Genomic DNA, 24,957 nt, shown 5'->3' with positions numbered 1-24,957 from the left:
TTCTGTGTGAATACTGAAAGATTCCCAGACTTCCCATCAATGACCTGCCATCTAAACGCCGTTCAGGCTGTTACTCATGGCTTCTAGGCAGAGTTGTGTTTCTTCCGAATTAAAATTGGTTTTCGGTCCACAGAATTGTCTTGTCCTCAAACACAGTAAAGCTAAAACCTGACCGTCTACCATTACTGTACATTAATGTAATAAATATTGTCCGCAAATATCCAGATTTCACTAACTAATTTTCTCTGGAACAAGTTCTACTATGCGGCATATTCTTAACCAGAAAACAAATAAAAATAACATTTAAGGTGTTTGTGGAAGTTGTGTAACTTTGCATATAAATGGTAACATACAGTACGTTTAAAACTAAAAAGACGTATTGAAAATCGGCTGCGGATTATTCTCTACGACATGTAACATCCCAGGATTGACACAATAATCTTGACATGAAAGGCTGACTTATTTTTTTGAAAATAGTGTGTTATACGTTTATTTTCCTCAGATCAAAATTAAAAAAATTAAAGGGAATTAAACCAATATTACATAATTAATCCTTTATTAATCCCTGTAGGGAAATTCGTTCTCTGCCATTATCCCATCATGGATGAACCATTAGAAGTAGGCATGGGGGAGCAGTTAGAGGTTCAGCGTCTTGCTCAAGAACACTTGAACACACCGGCGGAGCCGGGAATCAAACCAGGAATATTCGGTTCCTGTACCTCCTGTGCCGTGCCGGCCTTAATTACTTTGCCTTTTGTAAAGGGATTTCAGTATTTGTACACTAAGTTGATAGGCTCATTGGCATTTGAGACAGATCTTGTTTGACCTGTATAGTCAGCGGTTTTGACTTGAACTGCAGGCATGTAAGTGATTGCGCATGTGTGTGTGTGTGTGTGTGCGCATGTTCGTTTGCATTCTTATTGCAGAAAGACTGTTAGATGGTATGTTTTCACTTCTTGCACTTGAGTTGACCTCGAGCTTCAACAATGGAAATTATAACCTGTCAGTTCTGTCTTTCAGTTTTATACAACCCCTTTACCACCACTGTAAGGGCGAAAATGAGTTATTACGTCTTCTTAAGTTCTGCAGAAAAGTATTCCAATCAAGACTTGCCGTAACCACAATCACAATTTTAATATTTAACAGGGTATGAAGTATCGATGTATATGCAAACACACTCAAGTATATAAGCACTCACCGGTGAAATCTTCCAGGCACTCGCAGGTGTAGCCCCCCTCTCGACTGCGGCACCGCCCATTGTTCTTGCATGGCCCGGAGTAGCAGAGATCGATCTCGGTTTCACAGTAATCGCCCGTGAAACCGACCGGACAGCGGCAGCGCAGCCCATTGATGGGGTGGATGGGCCGAAACAGAACGGTATTCGAAGCGATGAACGGAGGGGAGCTGTCGAACTTCAGCACGGACACGCACTTCATGTAGTTCTCACAAGGCTCCCGTAGGCAGATGTTGTCGTCAAATGGCAAAACCTAAAAAGAAGACGATCTGCGTTGACTTTTCTTTACGTTTACATGCTTTAATTGTGACAAAGAATCCCATTGAAATTGCAAGTGCGTCTGTGTGTCTTACTTCCTGAGAGGAAATCAGCCTGAGCAGAGTCCTGTTGAGGTAGATCTGCTCCTGCAGCTCCTCAGATGGAAAGAAAGTCCCTTTACCCGGGGAACCCCCTGGCTGCATCGCTGAAAAGGTTACGTTCAGGATGGAGCCTTGGACGTCCGTGTCATTCTGGATGTTGAATACGAACACCGCTTCCCGTTTGGTGGACAGCACGGCGGCGACACCTTCCATGAAGAGGCTGAGCAGAGGGGACAGGAAGCGCTCCTGGGACATGTTCTCCAGACGCACCGTGATGCTGTTTGTCAGCATGTCGTCAGTGATGATGGTAACGCGCAGTGTGCAGTGGGCCACTACGCTGTGGATGCCATCTGGAAAGTGAAAAACAGCAAAATTTGACTTTAATTCACTTCTGATGCGAGATCTTACAAGCGCAAAAGGTTGAAATGAGGGGATGAATAGTATAGTACACACCAGAGTTGTAAATACAGGACCGATTACAAAAACTTTCTAGGATATCATCAGGAAAAATCTAGCTGGTATTTTTGAACCTCCCCCTCCTGCTATTGATTTTTTTTAATTTGTTTTCGAATACAAAAACTTTCTAGGATATCATCAGGAAAAATCTAGCTGGTATTTTTGAACCTCCCCCTCCTGCTATTGATTTTTTTTAATTTGTTTTCGAATTAAAATAATAATAAAAATTTGTATCCGTTTCTAAGGTATTTTTGTCGAATATCCGGGTTACTGGAAACAAATTTTTAAATAAATTATTTTGCAGGTCATTTCTTACCAATTGTGTCTCTAGGTAATTCTCCTGTATATAAAATACAGATTCAAATAATTGTCCAGGACATAATATATTAGTACATTTTTATTTTTATTTTCCATGACTGCACTAGAGGTATATTTTTTTCCCCAGTTTTTTCAAGTCTTCAAGGATACTTAGGATCCCTGAATTGGCAGTAAGGATGCTAACCAAAAGCCTTAAGGGAATCCAAGAAATCACAAGATAAATATGAATCCACTTAAGTCATACAAAATGAAAGGTGAAATGAATTTAGATGTCGTTTCACAAGAAATGCGTCACTTGAGGCGTGTAATCCAACCATGAGAACGTTCCTCCTGTTTAGGCATGAGGGTATGTCTTTATAACTATCGCATTACACAAACACAAGGGATATGTGAGAGATGTGAATCTCCTTTAACCTTGTTCTCTCCTGTACTTATATTTTTCCTCTTAAGCACTGAAGGGCATGTGACACCGTTGACGTTCTGGACTTACAAAATTAAGTAAAACAAAGGGATCTGTATTTGACATTTTTAAATTCTCCGACTGGAAAAGGCTGAACTCACACACTCCTCCCCGCCCTTCCTGCCCTCCAAACTGCACCTCAACAGCTTGACTTGTTTACTGTGTAACACTTCTGCCGCTAGATTGAATCAAGTTGTTGCCGGCCGTTGGAGATTCAGTTTGATTCAAGCTCCGGCCAACAGTAATTGGATCAGTCTTGCGTTTCTTCCCCTGGGGAGCATGGGGGCTGCTCCCATACCTACTTCTGGCTCAGCTGTAATTTTTGGTGCTTATGGAGGGAAACACAAGGCTGTGGGCTGAAGAGGGCATGAGTTGCGTGAAATACAGCTGACAACAGGTGGTGAGGCCAGATGAAATCTACAGGGGTGGGGGGGTAATTCTGTTAGGGAAGGAGTGGGTCGGATTGCTGCTGCACACTAAGAGCCTCAGTGTGCATGAGAGTGCGTGGGTTTAGGGGTGAAAGAGTCACGGTGAGATTTGGGCACAGGTGCCTCATCATTTTGAGCACACCGAGGGACATTTTTTTACAGGACCTACAGACCCAAATACGGGAGTGAATTATCAGAGGATAGTGTGGACAGGCGGGTCAATTGGAGGTCACCTACATCTACATCAGTTTGAATAATATACACAGAGAAACAATGTGAGTCGGCAGCTCAGTGCACTTTATCTGATGCAGCTTCACGGTTACAAAAGGATATCCTGTATGTCAATGAGACAAAACGGCAACATTTAGCTAAACTAATATTGACTAGTATTACAATTGTAATATAATTTTGTGATATTAGATGGAAAAAATAGTGTAATATCGCTGTTCTGATATTCCTTTAAAAAAAAAACACACATTAATTTGTTGTATTATTTTTTTAAATTTTCAGTACTATCACAGTCAGTCTACATTTAAATTAAATCTTTATGATATCCAGTCGTATTTGCAGCTAAGCTGGTAAATAAAAAAATGAATCTGATTCTAAAAGACAAGACATTTCACCTGTATGTCGTGTTAGAAATGGCTCCATTAACCCATTGAAATAATGCTAAAATATTTGTGAAGTAATCAGTAAAACAAAGACTGAACATAACCAGTAATAAGTAAAAGGAGATTTTCCAGAAAAACTAGTAATTTGCTTACTTTTTAAAGTTTAAATTCTAATGCACATACATCTCTTCAGGACAGTGACATCTAGTAGCAGCTGTGGTATTAAGGGCTGTTATAATGTGCTGGAACGAACACGCTCATTCAACACAGAGATAACAGATGGATGATCTTTCTTGCCAATGTGTGTTTATTTCTCTGCAGATCTCCACACCTGTCCTTCTCCCTTCCTCCGTGTCGGCGAATACAATGTTATCTCACATGCTGCCGGCTGAAGACAAAACCATGTTTACCGCGGTGGATAAAAATCACGATTTAGGTAGGGTAAAGAAAAGAACTCTCCCCCTGCTCATGATGCTGTCCATTCAGACATCCTCACGGGCGAATGTATGGACAGTCACGCTCGGTGCCAAGTCAAAACACGACACCCGTTACACAAAAGTCACATCAAATGAAAACAAGTGGGTCTTGAAACGATCTGTTACCGCTGAGCCGAACTAAACACACAAGCGGCGGCTCACACACACATTCATATCCCGCATACATCCGCTGTGATACCGGTCCTCACACCCAAACACACATGCTATGAGACTGACTAAACTGAGTTACGCATCAATTTTAAAGCACTCTAGAAAAGAGCTGGGCTCTTCCGAGATTAAACAAACTGTATCGGATTTGGTTTCCCCTTCCCAAGGATGGAAGGAGTAGGCTCTGAAAATAGAGGTGCATCACGGATCACAGACAGAAAAGAAGGATTTATGAGCAAGAAAAACAAGGCTAGTGTGTGTAGAAAGTCCCACTGAAATTGCATTGGACGTACAATCATGTGATGCTACTTATAACTTCAGTTGTAGTGGATTTTAAAATATTTCTGCAAGAAGGCTGTGATTCCCTTCATATCTCGTATATAAATATCAGGCTCAGATGGGATGCACGGATCAAACGAAAAAAGGCAAAAATAACAAATTAATTGATCTTTAGCGTTTAAAGCGTGTTTAAAAGATAGCTGTTGTTTTGTTCCTGCTCCCAGAGGCGGGACACCCTATAAATAGAATCCACCGCCTGCTAATATGGGATAACACACACATGCAGAGGATGGGCTGAACTATGGAAAAGGGTGTGTCACAGGCAGGCGCTATAGAAAGATATGTATGCGCAAGTTGGTCAGCACAGACACAGCGTGACCTACCAACGGACCTGCGCAAACAGGAATTATTACCACACAGTTTTTCCAAACAAAACAAAAGTTGGGAGAATCACAGCTTAAAATGATTCTCTGAATATCATAAGCAAGCAACCCCATAGCTCCAAATATCCCGAGTTTATTTCTAATAGCCCTGATGAATTAGCATGGTTGATTTAACATTATCGCACAACTGCAAACTTCAATAAACACACATCTCATTAATATTATATTATTGCATTTTAAAAACTGATGATTGTGTATGTGTGTGATGAAAGGCAATCGAAGGTGTGAAACACGTAGGTCAGGTACTATATTTGTGTTTGGTCAATTATTGACAAGAGGCCGCACGGAGGGGAACGAGAGAACTATGGGCTGTATAAAACGTACTAATCAGCTGACAAGCACACCATGGCAATGACACCTCTGTGTTGGGGTGGGGGTGGGGTCACGGGGGCATATGGCCACACACACAAAAACACACACGTGCTGCATGATGACCATTTATCACATGCCAAGGGTCCTGCCGGAGTACATATTTCTGCTTCTCACACATGCACATACACACTAATGTTTCTGCAGCGTCTACTCATTACAATAAAATGACACTGTCAACGCACATGTCCCTACCAGCTGTCACTGCGAGTGACAAGCATACCTAACACTAAATGGGACAAACATGGAAGTTACTTTTAATCTATTTTTTTTTTTTTCACTTCAAATGAAGGTCAGACCATGCTCAGGCTTAACGTGTTTTACTCGAGCATCCTTCGAAAATAACTTTGAAGGATCAAAGCTAAAATTGATGTATACTAGTACAAACATGCACTGTTACTTTTTGCTTGCCTATCAACTCTGGTGGTCAAACCTGCTGTGTAAAGTCAACAACAGTGTTTGGTAAGTTAAGGAGAGGAACCGCCTGTAAAACAACGAAAAACAAACAACACATTTGTAGCTGTAGCAGGTTTCCCAGAGGTGACAGCCCACCAGAGAGATAGGGTTATTTTAAAATTAAATCCTTAAACTAGGTGATGTCTTTCAATCCTCATTTTCATTAGGTCCTGTTTTCCTTTACAATTTCAACGGTATGGAAAACTACAACATGGATGCTAGTCACTCATATTCAGCACCATGCTGACATTTATTACCGTGAAAGACAAAAGCATTTGAGAGCTTAAAATATTACGACCCCGAGGGAGGTCTGCCATTAAAAAAAGGCAGGAAGCTCATACATCAAGGCGTTGTAAAAAAAAAAAAAAAAGTTTGACGACAATTTTTTTTTTTTCCTTTTTCAACCCAGCAACATTTCTTTAACTGCACAGTTAAAGTTTTACAGCACGGCAGCCAATTAAATCTCCTGCTTGGAACTTTGAAATTCTAAGCAGCAGAAAACTTTCTCCCCCTTCCTCTCCCCTCCCATCTTCTTTCTCCCCTAAGGTTTCAAATATTTGAATCAACACAAAGCCTGAAACATGGCATGCTTCTGGCCAATCGGTGAGCACAGACTCAAATCTTAGCTGCTCTTTACTGGAAACACCTGAACACCTTCGGCCAATCAGCTTCCACTTGGATGTTATCGTGCGTACGTTGCACTCGGATTTCTGCCGTGCACTCAAACGAGTTGTGAAAACTAATCTTCCTCAATCCTGATGACGGGCAAAGAAATCAGATCAAAACTCAGCCTGCAGACACACCAGCAGAAATCCTTCGAACAAAGAGGGGTCGAGAAAATACGGAGGGACAATATAATAAGATCAAAAAGAAAGAAAAAAAAGCTGGATGGAAGAAGAGAGCTCTGCAGGATGAATGAATAAAAAAAATATAAGAGATCAGTGAGGACAGGAAATATTTTAAGGGAAGCGGATTACATGTGAAGTCACTCTTGGGGGAGTCGATAGCTAAAGGGGCAACAACCAAAATCCATTACAAATATATATTAAATCAGCTGACACGTGGATTTTACCAGCCAACGCTACCTTTCACAAACAAGGGAGTTTATCGCAGTATATTTTAGTTGTAATTTTTGTCATCTATGGTGACTGTAGGACAACGTATAAATGAAGTGTTAAAATATGTGATAAAGACAACCATAATTATGCGAAATACACTCAGATTGAGAAACAGATTAATCCGCCACCCACTACCAATATGTCCTGTTAACTGGACGATCCATTTGATTTACACTTTAAACCACAGAATTGCAAAAAAGACAATCAGAATGACTTTTTACAAAAACTTGTGAATTATCAAAGATTCAATCCCTCCCCCCAAAGAAAGAGGTATTCCAAATGCAGTTTCGATGAAAGTTTGCAGGCTTGGAAAGGTTTGAAAAAGCATTCAATAAAACACTTTCACATCTTCCTACCACCATCAGTGTGAAGCTTAAATTACAAAACATGTTAACCGGAGTTGGATAATTAACCACGGAAATGCCAGAAGCAGCAGGATAACAACGACTGAGGCGATGAAGGATTCTGCGATGATTGCATTGTATTTTATGACCACTAAAAAAAATAACAACTCACAGCCTTTTTTTTAAATAGATTTCTTGAAGGCTTAAACTTCTGCTTGTTAATGATCGACAGAGCTGATTTTTATCCACAAATTCTGTCAACTTGCACTCAGTGCTGAAGAGCTTCTCTCTACTCTCGTCTGATTGTTTGTGTGTGTGTGTGTGTTTTGTGCGTACATGTGCACATATCTGGAAGTAGTCTGCAAAAGCTCCTCTCATCTCCTTCCACCATCTGCCAGCCATATATTCGCTCAGGTATGCCCGCTTGTCCGTCTGAAGTCTCTGTCCAAAGTGTTGGACGGATATGAGGACAGACGAGGTCAAGCTTTAAACACTCAAACAGACACGAATAGATAAAGTTGACATGCAGTCAACTGGGAGTTCAGATAAGGGGGGCATTTTCGGTAAAGTGAAAGAAAAGCAGGTCGGGGCCGCCCAGATACTTGGGAGTTAACTGCATGCTGTATGAGACAAGTCGACACATTCCTCACGTTATGCTACTGGTAGGAAGCAAAGACCTAAACAAAAACAATGAAACATTACAGAGCAGATATTTGCATTTTTTTCTGAGATGCATGGTGAGCATGACAAAAAAATGGAGTCTACACACACCTCTCACTGCCATGAAATATTACATTACATTCTTAGAAGGGTATTGACCTGCCTAATAATTAGTTTAGACTGCAAGTATTTTGATTTTATTTTTTTTATATCTCTATCTAAAGATGTTCTGGTTCCATTGGTGCATTTTAATAAATTGAATTTTAATAAACTGAAAAAAAAGTCAGTTAAGGTTTTTCATTTAGAGATTTAAAAAACAAAACTATCAATTTAGAATATAGAAAATGCAGAAATCTTCATGTTAAGATTTTTTTCTGAAAAAGCTCATAATAAAAAGAAAATGCAAAGTTATGTATATCTTAAACTAGCTGTATATAATTGTCTCTTTAAAATTATAATTAAGATGTTACAATCAGGTCAATGAAATAATGCATTACACACATTTATGACCTGTAAGAAAATGTTGTTCACTGACAGATGACAGATGACACAAGTTAATTTGGGACTCTGGACAGAGTGTAAAGAGTATGTCACTCGTGTCTAAAAAGAATTCTCATTAGCTGTTGTAGGAGAGCTGAATGTGCACGTGTGAGCATATATCAGCCTGTACACACACACACACACACACATACACAGCTGTTTCACCCTAATTTCCCCAGAGCACCTGTAGCTCTTGAGGGGCCAAAAACAACTAGCCATCATCCTCCTTCTTTCTCATCTGGTTTCGTCCTGCTCTCAAAGCAGTGATCGCACTGGAGGGATTACCTCTGTCTTCGGCAACGGTTAACAGTAGCCGCCACAGACAAAAGATTCCTTTCAGAGTCGAGCGATGGGGGAGAAAGGGAGATGTGAGCAATATGGGGTGTTGAGCGGAGTTTGTGCTGGGCCTGGCAGAAGGATAACATGGGAGCAAACAGGTGGGATTACATACTAACATGGTGCTGAAGTGAGATCTTCTACTGCTGTACAATCATACAAACAGCAAATCCAGATTAACCAATCATGAATAAACCGTGAACACAAGGCGGACACTTAAAGGTAGAAGTGCCCGGGAAACAGTTCGGGGTTGAGTGTCTTGCTCAACAACACTTGGACGCCAAAGAGGAGCTCACGTATCAAGCAAGGAAAATTAGTTTCCAAAGTGAACTGGAAAAACAGCACTATCAGAAGTGGGATTTGAACCCAGGCCTCCAGAACCTCAGCCATCCAGACACTGAGCTTTGGCACCAGTGTGGTGGCAAACTCAGGGTGATATTTGCATCTCTCGTTTGGTCTGCAAAAGTTAAATTTAACACATTGTGACCTGTGGGTCATTCGGTTCAACCAGTGATGCTGGGCAAAGAGGTTTGGGTCCATGAATATGGATTTCTGTCCGCTTAAAGCTCCAGTGAGGAGTTCCAGAAAGAGCTTAAAGTACAACCATTAATCCCCAAGACTATAATGTCTTTTCTTGAGGGATAAATGCTATGATAACACAATGCAGACCAAATTTGAGTTTGTTGAGGGTGGAAATAAACTGACAGCATTCTACATTAGCTTGGACATGTTGCTTCAGGTACCAGTGAGACAGATGAGGTAAATACCTATGAGCTTAAAGGCTTATCACAAGCCAGGACGCTGCACATCAGGTTAGATCATTATAACAGCATTATAATGATCATTTTCATATTTCAAAGTAAACTGTAATGATCAATATTTGGAACATTAATATCAATATGATCTGCTATGACAGCGCCTTGCTGAAAGGCAAAGAAAGCTGTTATTTATCATGAGAGGAAGTGACACCAGATCAGATACTGATTGGATGAAGATGATAATCAATAACGCTTTCGACAAGTTTACGATTGCTGGGTTGAATAACCGCACAGAGAAATATTACCAGATCTTTTAATTCCATACAAAGTGTGAATCGATGGCTTTACTACACAGGGTGTTATAGATAACCATTCACTGATGGTTTATGAATAATAAGTTACTTCCCCGGATAATTATAATGTCAACCTAGAGGCAAAACTAAATCCTAATTTGAGCTTCATAAAACTGATACTCATGGATCACAAAAGCAATGATGTAATAGTTCATAGAGCCGAAGATGAATCAAAAAAAAAAAATTCAATCCGTTAGACAACACCAGGATGGAAAACGCCTTCAGGGCTCAAAGCCTGCACACAACGAGACGTCACACAGCGCTTGGCGTGCAGTTGGATCCGACCCGCCTGCTCCACCTCTCCTGGACCTTCACCTTTAAACTGAACCGACATTCACAAACCCTCCACAAGTGCCCTTCACAGCTGTACTTAAGCAGAGTGCTCCGGAGCATTTAGTGCCAGACTGTCAACTGACCTAGCTGGGATATCTATGTCCTCTTTAGCATCCCTGGGAGAAGAGGGTTGCAAAGAATAGAGGCACTGTTCTAAGTCAGACAATACGAAACCCGCCCGGATGAAGAGGCCAGACAATGCGAAAGGAGCCCAAATGAACATTTGGCTTGTTCGACTGCCTGAGGGCCGACCGGTTTTACTGTTATACCGTGGCTAAAAAGGGTGATTAATGACAGAGATAGTGGAAAGTCCTTGATCAACCAACTGAGGACCGAAGCAGAAATAGAGGAATGAACGGCATCGGGTTAGATATTCGATGATAGATGCTGCTGGAAGTGAAAAACATGAGAGACAAATGGTTTCCTCTAAACATCAAAACTCTCTGACCATTTCCTGATGACTTTTATTAATTTAAAATTCTGATGTTTTCATATTTGTTCACTGTTCTGCTGACCATTATTTCTTGCTGTTTACCCCCAAAAATTCTCAACAATTTCTGTTATTTTTTTTGTTGGCCTTTTATATAGTCTCATGATGAGACTTCCAGGTAATTTCCATTAGTTTTTATAAGGTGACTAACTACCAGTTCACTCAAAGTTTTTTTTTATTTGAGTTTATAAACATCTTCCCTCCAGTTTTCCCCAATCCCCCCAAAACATACAGTCGTGTCATTGAAGACTCGAAACTGCCCAGACATATGACCAGTAAAATCATTACCTAGAAGTAACACTAAGTCCAAAGTGTTTCCTTTGTTTTAGTGTAAAGGAGGTAAACAGGTAAATTATAAAATGCTTTATATGTAATGAACTGTTCCTCTAAAAAAATGCATGAATTTTAATTAACATTAAAAATGAATATTAAAAAAGAACTGATGAGATGACACCTTTAACAAATTGTAATATAATATAAAAGAAAAACTCTTGTCACTGCTGGAAAATTTGCCACTAGAATTGATTAGAAAATTGATCGGTAGCATGTATAAGAGGAGGTGTAACGTATACAGAATAATGGTGGCTATTCTGGTTATTAAATCAATCTTTTTAATTTTGCCCATTTTTTTTTTGCTATTGTTTTTGTGTTTTTTATAGAAATAAGAAAAGATCGTTATAACAATGTCAGATTTTGAAGCAAAAAATACATTGCAAAATTACTTTTTCATTCTACTTTTTCTTGTCTTTTTTTTTTCTTGAAACCCACTGTATAAAACCCCCCAGATGCATGTGAGGAAAAAAAACGCGCAAAGAAACACAAAGATTTGATTTCAGGGTGAACCTCGCCTCCAGCCCAATGACAGCTGGATTAGGCTCCAGCCCCCTCGTGACCCTGAGTGCTGGATAAGCAATAAAACGAATGAATAATTAAACAAATAAGAATATACAATGGAATATACAATGGAATATACAATATACAATGGAAATCTACAATGGAAATATACAATGGAATATACAATGGAATATACATTGTATACAATGGAAATCTAGTGATTGTGAAAAAAGCAAAAAACAACATTAATGCATTAACATCAGCCAATTTTAAAATTGTATTTTATTTTCTTCCCCCCTCACCCAGGCTGTTCCCAGTACATCAAACTGGTGAAGAAAATTTGCACGATGACATCTGAGTGAAAAGATTATGGATATTCATGAATATTGAAAAACTTAGCTGGGAGCTCCAGCCGCTTGGGATCTTTGAGCCATGACAGACTTATCCCTTCCCCCCTCTCTTATCCGCTAGGTTCTCCCCTTAACCAACTAATCACATTAAAACCCTCCACTTCCTCTTATTTAAGGTTCAAAGGCCAGGGCTTCCGGGTGTCACCTTGCTCTCTTCTCGCCAGATGATGCGACCGGCGCCACATAAGAATAAAGAAAAACATCCCTCTTTCAGGCAGGGTTTAGTTAGACCAAGCAGACACTGTCTTACCAAACAACTGACAAACAATTTTTCTGATTAATTATCTTACATACACTGCTCAAAAAAATAAAGGGGACACTTAAAAAACACATCCGAGATCTAAATGAATGAAATATTCTTATGAAATACTTTGCTCTTTACACAGTTGAATGTGCTGACAACAAAATCACACAAAAATGATCAATGGAAATCAATTGTATCAACCCATGGAGGTCTGGATTAGGAATCACACTCAAAATTAAAGTGTAAAAGCAAACTCCAGGCTGATCCAACTTTGATGTAATGTCCTTAAAACAAGTCAAAATGAATCTGTGTTGCTTCCTGAGTGGACACTATGATTTCACAGAAGTGTGATTGACTTGGAGTTACATTGTGTTGTTCAAGTGTTCCCTTTATTTTTTTGAGCAGTATATGTTTTAATCATCTGTTTAAGTTATCGCTATAATAGGCAGTATCTTTCAATGACCTTGGTTGTGTTTGCTCCACGACATATACCGCAAAATGTTGTAATCTGTGATTTTATAACTGCAGGCATCTCTGTGAGAAAATGTTTGACGTCGATTGCATTCAGACAAAAATAAAGACAGGTTGCCTTGATTAATGCATGGAACTGACAAAAACAAATGTAGGACAAGTTCAGCTGGGTACAGGGTGGATGAGAGGTGTAGTGAGCGGCGAGACGAACGGTGAGGCAGGGGGAGAAACAAGAGCTGAGAGACAGCTGGGACAGCGGAGAGCATTGAGGTGTCAGATGGAAAGAATAATGGGGATGATTTCAGGCGAAAGAGATTGGAAGCAAAAGAACGAGTGCAAGATAAAACACAAATTTTGACTACTGCACGAATCAAAAACATGTCCTACACGTCGTCTCGAGCAGATAGCCATTAGACGCCGACATCAAGTGAAAACTATCTGTCATCTGCCAGAGCTGACAGCTGGGAGGTAAAAAGGAAATGCTGAAGAGAGGAGCTACGAATCCTGGCTAATTATGAGCAGTGCTTTCAGACCTATGCAAGTTTTTAAATACAAAAAAAGCCCCACCCAAAAAATGACATAGCCTGATACGGACAAAATATAACCTTGATAAAAAAAGAGAACACAAGTGTTCACGTGACTGACAAAATTCACCTGTTATTGTCTCAGTTCAGAACACCAAATTATAAGATAAACAAATATTAAGATATCAAATTGCAGCAGAAAACATTAGTATAGCATAATATATAGCTTTATTTCAATTACAGTGGCATTTGTTTGTAATTTTGGAAGTATCGAGTAAATATCATGGGCCATGTGTTGATTCCTTACATTTATTGCAAAGCTGCTGGAGTGAAAATTGAGCATAAAAATATGAATCCGCAAACAGCGATTTGCAAAACTAGATTAAATTCATGTTTTAAATGATTAAATCAATGAAAATGAGGTATTTACTTCAGCTCTTACACCTCAGGCTCGAGACCACTAATGTGTGAATATGGTGAGAAGAGACGGCTTTCTTTTTCTCTTCTCCTTCTGTGTGTATCTATGTATGTGTATGTATGTCGTGTGTGTATGTGTGTGTGTGTGTGTGTGTGTGTGTGTGTGTGTGGTCGGCTGATTTGTATTAGCAGGATTAGATCTTTATTCAAGAGATCACTGAGAGGTGAAGAGTCAAATAGTTCTTCTTTTTCTCAGTTGCAGGGGTGGGAATCACTCAACTATAACCAAGAATCCTCATGCACGCTCACCCACACACACACACACACACACACACACACACACATACACACACACACAATACAATAGCACAACAGCCTTGCCTTTCGCACTTGCAAAGCCTTCGATCTTAATAAAGATATGTACATAGACATGTGAACACCCTCATATTGGCGAGCCTGGATGCAGGACATCCTTTACCTTCATCCTATCTCTCCCAATGGTAAGAGATAAGCTCCAAGTGGACAAATAGCTGGTTCGGAAGGGGAACACTGATCAAAAGTCTCAGTGCAGTTCAACCTGCATGGCTCTCTTAGGAGCTACCCAGCCATGAATGGCCTAATAGGACAAAGTATCCGTTACACTGACATCAGATCCCGTCATTCTGCGGCACTAGTTGAAGCAGTCTTTGGATCTTCCGACAGTTTTTCCACATCTTTCCGCGTCTTTATTTCTACCAGGTTATTATTATATTCAAACTTTCTTTCTCGAATCATGAACGTTTTAAAGACAGAAAGATTGAAATATAAAAAGCATCAGTTGAAATGAATATGAGAATAAAAATAGAGCATGGCAGCGTTGCTATCCATAGGCAATATGTAGGTTTGTATTTGTCTAGATCGTCGCTCTCGACTTTCTGTTTCTCTCTCCGTCTTTCATTCTGACCGTCTCTCTACTTCCCTCATCTTTCTCTCCCAGGAGGTGTCAGGTTACAGTTATTGTTGGTGCTGGTAACTGATAAATAGGGTGCCTAGTTACCGACTACGACTGGCCCTTTTCAACAAAGCGGGATAAAAAAGAGGGAGGGAGGGAAAGATGTGTGTGTGTGTGTATTGGAGTGTGTGTGTATGGTGGGGTGTTGCCCTGGGAAACCACGAGACTCCAGATGATTTAAATAGAAAGTCGGACAAAACTTAGGGGCATTTGTCTGTGTTTCAGTGTAGCATGGAGCTTTTTTTTTTTTTTTTTTTCAATCGCCGCGAGGACAAAGCTTGGGAGACACTGACCTCCCAGCACAGATGAATACCCCGATGACGGCGGCTGAATGCCCCGGTTGTAACCCGTCATACTCCCATCGTTCCCCTGCTGGCATGAGTGTGGCACTTGACCAAACTGCCGCTCTTACGGAGACATGAGATGGACAAGTGCAGGAATCGTTTTGAAGGATATGATTGGATACCGGACAAAATTAAGCTACATAATTGTGCCGTTATTTATTTACAAAGTATTTTTAACAACTGTATTCGTTGTCTAAAATGTATAAACTATACTTACTGAGAATTGGTAAACACTGGCATTGTTAGAACACTATTTTGTTTAGACAAGGACTGGGCTATATATGCGGTTTTTCATTTTTCAATAATTTTTCTTAAATTTCTGCAAAACTATAAATGATAATTGCCTTAAAGATAATTTGTTCCTTTTAAATGTGCTTAATCAAATCGAAGTGATTGAATTATCAGAGATTAACCTAATGAAGGGATAAATAAAGACAGCTAGAATTTAGATGATAGTTAATTATGTAGAAAATTGATATACACCTCACACACACACACAGACTAAAAGAGGCAAAAATGGGACATTTTCTGCACGGTGTGGAGTTTGTGGATTGAAAAGGGGAACAGATTCTTTAGCGCTTAAGGTGATCCTAGCTCACGCGAACATGAAAGCCTTAAATACAAAGTATTTGTTTCTACATATCACTTAATTTATTTGCTATGAAAAAAAAAACTTTACCAATAAGCAAATTTATCACACAAAGAAATATTTTTCCATTATGAAAATAAGCAATGATCTGGATAATTCTGAGACTATTAGCAAAATGTATATAGCATAATAGCTTAAGATATATTCTTAGCCAGGCAGGGGACAGACTAGAAAAAAAAGCTATTCTTTTGAATACTGCTCCCTTCTTGCTCCGTGTCCATCTTTTATCAAATCATGCAAATAGTCCCTATGTTACTATTTCGAAGGAAATTTGCTTCAGCAAGTGCAGCTCCGCGGTTTCCAGATGAAAGGAATACCTGCAATTCTTTGCTTTATATCTCCCGTCAAGCCGCGGAGAAGGGGAAAATGAAATGGCGAGGAGTAAAGTAACTTTTCCAAAAGGCCGAAAAAGCTATGATTGTACTTCTCATTCCACATTAGGCATGGTAACAATCACCCTCCTCTCTCCTGGGGAGAAAGGGAGGCCCTTTCAGACCTGCTGTCAACATCAGCGCTTCTATTGTTGAATGTGGACAATTCAGGCTGGAAGGAGAGACATTATAAGAACTAGGAACTGACGTACAGTATGTAATGTTTCCACCAGAGATTATAAATTGTGTTTCAATCTGGGATTCACCGTGTTAATTCCTGACTTAACCCTGTTTAACAAGGTTATTTCAGAATTGAATTATATGACCCCTGTCTCCGGTTAAGATGAAGCATTGGCGTCTTAAACATCATATAGAAGACATTTCTAACCAAATATAACTGTTCAAAATGCCACAGGCTTGCATCTGATAGTTCTTGTTTACTTGAACTCTGATTACTTATACATTTCAATATTTCCAAGATATTAGTTTCTAAAAATTAAAAATCATAATGTTAAAAGACTCCATTCATGATATTTGAGTTCACTGAATTCAAAAGCCTGAATTGATTGAATATTACTTGACAATGGAAAACAAGTTTAGATTAAACTCCGACATTGGTTTTAAAATGAACAAAATTCGAAATGAAATTAAAATTGTAAAGTATGGGTTTAGTATTGTGAGGGAGTCAAATGTCAGTAAAAATCATGTAAACTTAAAGCAAAACAATTTCAACATCAGTTTGCACAATTTACTATCCTTTTCTGAATGAATTTGTAAGTAACATGACATTGAGCATATATAACAAAAATTACTTTTTTTTACATCAGTGCACCTTGGCTAACATGCATTCCAATATTAAATAGAAAATGTCTTTTCGGACCATCATGTAGCGTCTAACCTCTCTTAAAGGGCCTTTATAGCACATCATTAACTCGACCCTTTATCTCGATTCTATCTACCTTATTTAATGGCCTTTTAATATGAGACAAAATTGTTTACAACTGATAAAATAGTGCAACTCATACATCAATGTGGAACAAGCCAAAAGCAACTGGAGAAAAGTCGCATTCAAAGACAAGCCTTGGAGAAAAATAATCTTGCAAACTCAGAAACTTAAAAATAACTGGTTTGTATAGTGTGCATTTGTTCAGGCGGATAGTTTAAGCAACCGTCGGCGTCTGCATACTTGGCACCTGTTCGAATAGTCATTTGGTCACTCGGGCAAACAATTGTTCCATCAATGAGTCATTCATAAATCCATTCAGTTATTAAGTCACACAGCTCGTGCAGTCGTAGTCATCGATTCATTCATGCATCTCGTCTTTCTGCAGACCGGCCAGCATAGATACAGACACAGATCTCTGCTCGGACACCCAGGCCACCTGGAGCTGCTGTCTGCCAGCTGACCGCTTGATGTTTCTATCATCTCCTGGCCCCGGGCCGTTACTGTCCCCCCCCACACACACACACACACTCTTTCTCTTTCTCATATAACACTGGCTCTGCGTCTTTCACTTTGGACACACTGGATAAGAAAAAAAAAAAATCAAAACAGTATAAAAGTGAAAGAAAAACATTACTCTCATAACCAGGATGAAGCAGTGGCCTGGCGTGAAATAGCGGGGCTGAAAGCAGCTCTTCGGGCAGCCCTGTTGTGGACGCAATAAGCAAACGCTGCGGTGGGGGGTTGAAAAGGTAAAGCACTCGCGAGGAGAAAAAAAAAAGCGGTACGGTTGAGTGGAGAGGAATAATTCCTTCTCACCAGGAGATTCTTTGAAGTCAGAAAAGGGGGGAATGTGCAAGTAAAAATAGACCTCCCCCACCTCTTTCCTTCCTTTTTTTTACCCTCTTTCCTATTTCTCACTTTAGCAGCTTTTGCTCTTTCCTTCTTATGATCTAACTACCTCTTTCTAGCTATTATCATGGCCAGAACTTCCATCACCTTAGTGCCTCTTTCTCCCTCCTCCTCCTCCTCCTCCTCTTCACTCTGCAGGGTCAGTTGAGTGTCACTGCATTGTTCTCAGTGACACGGCTGACAAGAACACTGCGTGATGATCAGACGGGAAAGAAGAGGAGGGCAGCAACGAGGCGCATCAGGTTCTATCAACCTACAAGTTTCACTCCTTTGTGGTTTAGTGTCAAAGCTGCATCGTGAAGGAGACGAACAAACCTTTTATCATTGATTTTTTTTTTTTTTAAATTACTGTTCGCAACTGTTGTCCTGCACTGTATTGTTATCCTGAATTCGAGCCTCATTTTAAGTTTGAAAATTAAATCAAAATTTCCTATCCACAATTGGTGAGAGGGCATTAATTGAAATATTGAAATATTTTAACACACACATTATTTCAAAGATTTTCGTAAACTGTTAAGTCACCCACACAAATGAGGTCATTTAATAATTGCTAATAAATAAAATGTAATAATTTGAATTTAATAAAATTTTTTAATGAAATAATTTAATAATATAATAAAAAAGCATTTCTCCCACAACAAACCGACCGCTGGAATTCTGATCCGGCCCGGAGCGGCAGTTATTGCCACTAAAAAGCAACAATCCCATTCATTCTGACACAAAACGGTGGCTCAGTTTGTTTAAAAAATATAAACAATCCAGAATTTAAAAACATGTCTTTCTATTGCAGTGGGCCAGTGAATTTGTAGTTGCTAATTTGCCAAAAATGTTTTTTTTCTTTAACACGGGTGGTCCCTCGAGCTCCTGTGAGCCTTGACAAATGACAGCATTCCTCACTTAAATTAAGATAGCAATTACTGTCAACACGTGCTGTGGCTAATAATAGCATCTGTGGCTTCCTGGTGAAATGTGGGCTTCCAAGTCTGAGGGATCTTCTAAATCTATATTTTTCTATGTCTAAAAATTATTCTGTTGGTGTAAATTATAAAGCATGAGTCAAATGCTTTCTTTTTTTTTTACTCATTCATCCATTCATTCATCACCTCTGACATTTCTAAACCAGTCAACACATCTCATCTGCAAATAATTCCCAATATGATTTGCTACGAACTGTGGTAAAAGATGTTGCATAACTAGCGGGAGTTCAGCTTATGTTGCCAAGAGCAATATCAAAACCGCAAGGATTAAATGAAAAATATTGGTAAGTGAGTGATATTCAGAAAAAAAAAAGAAAATAAATATTCTGGAGATACCAACAAACTCATTTTGTCCTGACCCTGGCACATTTGTCACCGACAGCAGTGCATGCAAACATCACCATTCCAATTAAATTTCATTCTGTCAAAGTAAAAAATACTTCAGTTGTTTTCTCTTTAATCAACTCGCCCCCTAAAGGGACCTTTATTAGGGAGTGGAAACAGTAAATCACGACTTTGGGATAACTTGCAGGTACACGCCCCAACATCACACGATGGTTCAGTCAACCCACAAATAGAGAAATTTATAGTGTCTCTGGGGGGCTTTGGAGCAGTTCATCAGTCAATCAGAAGTTCAAATGCCTTCAGAATATGAGGCTTACTAAGGTTAGGCAGGTAGGTAGGCAGGTTTGTGATGCTCTTGAGAATTGTCTAAAAAAATAAAATGAGAATTGATTCATAATCTTTTTAAGTCCGCCGATGTTAATTTTGCTATACCCATTCTCCGAAATGCCTTTTCACAGGTCAAGTAGTTATAGTGCAAGTCAACGTGCAACTCAGTGAGTAGAACCACATGTACACCTGCTTACTGAATACCTGAGGGCATTTCACAATTGCAAGTTGGTGTCTGGGGTTGAATTTGAAGATCTGAACTCAGCAGGTACTGAATGTGAGTACAGAAGCATGACTGCACATGTGCATACATTCACAGCCTCATTTCAGGTCATCTATTTAGATGTCTTTTGATTTTGCTTGCAGGTGAATTCATTCCTGTGGTGGAAACTATGGCTCAGACTATTAAGCAGAACAAATATGTGAAAAACGTTGAGTGCTGTGCGTATGGGGTATGCGTGTGTGTGTGTGTGTGTGTGTGTGTGTGTGTGTGTGTGTGTGGTCATATGCATATCTGTGTAGCCACATAATGTATGATTTAATCCATGTAGGAGGTCTTTCACATCAGTCTCTGGTTCCTCACTGCTGAGACGATAGATTTAAAAAACTCAAATTGAAAGTTTCCTTCAGTGGCCGGATTTAATTTAACTTCTCTATGAAAATCACAGGTATACAATTTTCAATGGCATATTTATTAGAAGCTCAAGTGAGTATAATGTTGTCTTTCCTCATTTTTCAATGAACTGGAATCAACAAAGATCCTGTGTTTTTTTCCATTCATTTATCAGTCGTACTCTATAAAAGGGGATCAAGCAGTAAAATCTGCACCACAAACTGAAATGAAACCCAGCTGTTATGCCCTAACCTAGCTTACATCCTAAAGTGCTGTGAACATAATGGATACAAAAAAAAAACAGGTTTTTCAATTTCCCATTTTATAAAAATCTTTTTCTATTCCACATTTTCTGTAGGAATGATGGTGGACGCGCGGCAGTGAATGAGGGCTTATCGTTTAGAACGTTGACCTTGAAATACACCGAGTGAAAGTGGGAAAAAAAATAAAATTAAGTTAAAAAATGTAATTTTTTTACACATGCATATATACACACACACACACACACACACACACACACACACACACACACACACACACACACACACGCACACGCACACACATTCCATATATACTGTAAATATTTATATATATATATATATATACAATCTGTATGGAAAATTTTACTCTCAGAATATTCTGAAAACAAAGATCAAGCGACCACTAAATATGCATTCTGAAGGTTCAGAGAATATGAATATTCCACATTGTAAATATGCAGCTGACATTTGCATCAAACCCAAAAGCAGATCAATGGCATGCAAGGTGAGTAGAAAAGCTGCAAGGCAGACAGAGAAAGAGAGATATTGATGTGAGGATGAAAAAAGAGTAATAGCATACAGCTGAGGACAGTAGGACCTACGTAATGCCGGAGGTATGCCTATGTGCTCAAAGCTACTGTCATCGCTTCTGTAATAATATGCCATTTCAGTTTCATCATCCACGCAGCTTTGTGGACCCCTCAGACTGAGTGACTACCAATGGCAGGTATGAGTTGGAATAAAAGGCCCAACTCTGTATATAGGTATACGTGGATGTGTTGGATGTGTGAGTGTGTTAGTGTTTGTGTGTGTGTGTGTGTGTGTGTGTGTGCATGGATGTGGTTGTGTGTGCTTGTGCGGGAAGATCTTCCCATCTGTAAACCAAGTTACCCCGAAGCCAAACCACAACAACTAACCACAGCTCACTTCTCATACTATGTTACAAAGCCAACAGGCCTCAACGCATATCAGCATTTCAAAAACTCTGATGGTCTTTATTGCAGAAAGGAGGTAGAAGGAGGAACAAAGAGACACTGGGAAGGAGACACGATGCGAAACCGTGGAACACCTCAGACGGCTCATGCAACCAATTTGATCGGACTGCACGCCTACAAGGATAAACATGTTAATTTCACACAGACAGGAAAGCATTTTTGGAACTAAATAGGTGAAACAATGACCTCTTGGCATGAGTTAAGACAAAATGATCATTACCTCTCTCCTGTTTGTACAAGACTTGAAGCTCCATACTGACTGTTGACTAAGCATAAACACTATAAGCAGGGAGGAGTGGCTCAATACAATGCTAATCCACCTAAAAGAAAACTGTAATTTGAACACCTATTCATGGGGGGAAAAATAACAAGTTGAAACATATTAATAGTTGAATTTTGGAGGGAGGGGTAAGGGCTAATTTCACAGCTTCATTTCTTTTATTCTGCTCCGTATAGTATCCCAGCTGCGAGACTTATAAAGAACCATCTTATCGAAGCCACAGCTCAACCTATAAATAAACTATGGCTAAATAAGATTATTTCTAGATGTTTGTATGCTTAAGACTGAGGCTTCGACATAGAAGATATAAGCGTGCTATGGGGTTGTGAATATGCATTCCAGAACATGAGTATGCCGGTGGCAATTTATTTTGTGACACTGTGAGAGAAGGAAATTTGTTTCAATCACCATGTAATAATAGTGTAAAGGAGGCTACATCATCAGTCACCTGTAGCGCCAAAACATGCTACATTGGGAATAAATACTTGTTTTCTATACAACATGCTACTCTGTAGGCCAATAACATGAAAAAGTAAAAAAGCAGAATAGCTTCATCTGCCAAATATGTAAACCCTTGCATGCATACATTCCCACAGTGCTATATAGCTGCCACTGTTCTAGAAAGTGAAGGAGGGTAGGGCCGGGTATGTGCAATGATGAATGTGCATGAGAGCAGCAGTGACCAGCAGTATGCCTGGCATGAGGAGACAGCTGTCGTCCTGGCCCCTTTGTAAGGAAACTGTAAGTACTGACTTTTGGAGCTCGACCAACTCATTCCTTACAGCACATGCATAGTTAGGACTGCGTGCAAGACCCAAGGGTATCGTTGTTTAAACTCCGACGTGCGTGATGCAGGGTTTAAAATGGTCCTAAACAACAACCATTGAAAACCAGACCACTGCCGTCATGAAACACCCTGGGTGCACGTCACAAAAAATGAGCAGGGGCCCCCGTGGTCTAAAAAAGCCACCACAGATCAGAAGTCCTGATCCTGTAAAACCCTCCCCAAGCTTTGTGACCTACAGGTAACCGTAGGCGGCTCCACACTTCACATAATGTTTCATGTAGACCACAACTAAAAATGCAAATCAGGGAATGGACTACTTTACTTCATTCGTTGTTACAATGGGAACCTATTGACAAAACTAAAACTTCAGGGATCTTTAATGGTCCCAAGTATGTATGCCTCAAAGTTTCGGCCCTAACAGGGATCTTTTTGATAATGATTCCCATCCAATGAAACTGTTGGGTCCCAATTGAAAGCACTTTGTCCTGTGTGTCCATTATAACCCGTGTGAATCTCGACACGTTGAGACAATCACTTCATGCCTAGAGAACAAGGCCGCTGGCTGGGATCACAACAGACTGAGAGGAAAATCACCATTTAAAAAAGGGGGGTGGACAAAGCCCTTTTCCTCACCCGACCCTTTAATGTTAAAGATGTTACATTTGTGAGGCAGCTGCGTGGCACCAAACAGAGAAAATGTGAATGAGAAGAGTATTAAATGGAAAGTGAAATGCAAACGAAGGACTGACTGTCAGCTTTGTGAACTTAAGTTTGTCTTAAGGCAGGTTGTAGTAGATTCAGAGAAACAACTCTTTACCTACATTTGCATCTCAAATTGTATCTGTTGTAAATTACTTTGTATATCCATAGTTCATTTTCACAGAATGGATGCATGAATTATTCCTTTGCTCACACGAGTTATCGTTTTATTATGGATTAAAGTTTATAACTCTATCTAACCAGGTTTTACATATGAACAGAATGCATATTAGCCATAAGAGTGAAGGATAATATACGCTCTGATGCATGAATGAGCACAACATGCATTTTAACACAAATAGAATTTGATTGCAAGAACAATTTGAGTATGCCGACCAAAAATTCTAAAGTATCTTTAGATCGTCTCAATTTAATTGTATTTAATTGTCATAATACAGACCATTGTACTCAGGGTAATTTCTAGGTCACTCAAGTGTTGCAGTGCATGTGCATGAGATAAGACCTATCTCGAGTCCTCATATAATACAATCTTGACCCTCTACTATGTTTCTGTGACCTCCTCCAGGCCAGAGGTCCTCTGATTGCAGTCAGAGGTCATGACTTCTGGGCCTGCACTGTCTCATTGGGTGATTTTGCAATCTGGGAGGAGCAAGATTTCCAAATACATAAATCAGCCTTGATTTCGGCCCATTGTGCTATGAGCTTAATATATGATCTAATATAATTAACATATATATAACAAAATTGTGCTGATTGTAGTTCATACTTGTGTTAGATCACTTATGTCGTGGCACGGTAAAAGACAGTGTATTATTTTTTTCAGAATCTCTGAGTCTGTAGAATAAGCCGGAAATGGCAGGGTGCTTGAGGTTTCATTGTGTACCTTGGACGATCAATCAAAAGTTCAAGTAAATTTTCAAATTTACATTTTTCTGGCCATTTAACAATTCAGGTTATTGATAGGATTTGGTTGGCCATCAACAGCCAAACTTGACTCCACTAGCACATAGAACAGACATTTCTTATATTGTTAACTTTGACTTGGCCTTCCAAAATGTATCAAGAAGCATTACTATCTAAACACATATTAATCCTGAACTACATCTGTGTGGCTCTGTTTGAAGAAGGAGATTGTTTGAAGAAGAATAGAATTCAGTAATTCACTGTCAGGGACGTGAATAACAGAGTGGTTAACAATTTCCTTCAGGATAAATAAAGTTGTTCTTAATCTTATTATTAAAAAGAGACATTAACTGACACACTGGAATTCTCAGTGCTTTGATGAAAACAATTTGAAATGTATTACTAGTATGACATTTTAAATTTATTGCAGGCAAAAAGGATATTTGCATTTAATTACTGTAATGGCAGTATTCAACATTATATGACTAAAATTAACCTGTGAATTACTTTACAAAGTTATTTACTGTTTATGAATTGTCTGAGGCCCACAAACCCAATATGACGGTTAATTTTGTCCAGTATTTACATCTCAATGTAGTTTTTTTTATGGACATTAAAACATCATCAAAGGTCTCCAGATACACTGATAAT

At 39.3% G+C, this 24,957-nt stretch overlaps 1 protein-coding gene across 2 annotated transcripts in view; it reads right to left on the bottom strand.

Moving 5' to 3' along the window:
• The window catches only part of celsr1a (cadherin EGF LAG seven-pass G-type receptor 1a), an 89,228-nt gene that overhangs the window by 48,674 nt on the left and 15,597 nt on the right, over positions 1-24,957 (bottom strand). For both annotated transcript variants that reach the window (XM_086146983.1, XM_086146982.1), the window contains exons 2-3: positions 1,588-1,943; positions 1,199-1,487 (exon numbers count right to left, since the gene is read on the bottom strand). In XM_086146983.1, coding sequence (XP_086003109.1) covers positions 1,199-1,487; positions 1,588-1,943 — 645 coding nt within the window. The remainder of the gene's footprint in view (positions 1-1,198; positions 1,488-1,587; positions 1,944-24,957) is intronic.

The sequence above is a fragment of the Fistularia commersonii genome, chromosome 5 (assembly GCF_037954325.1).
Source record: "Fistularia commersonii isolate RoL2024-O1a breed Wild chromosome 5, RoL_Fcom_v1.0, whole genome shotgun sequence".
Classification (NCBI taxonomy): domain Eukaryota; kingdom Metazoa; phylum Chordata; class Actinopteri; order Syngnathiformes; family Fistulariidae; genus Fistularia; species Fistularia commersonii.
The sequence above is the reverse complement of the archived record's forward strand: the minus strand, read 5'-3'. Positions and strand labels throughout refer to the sequence as shown.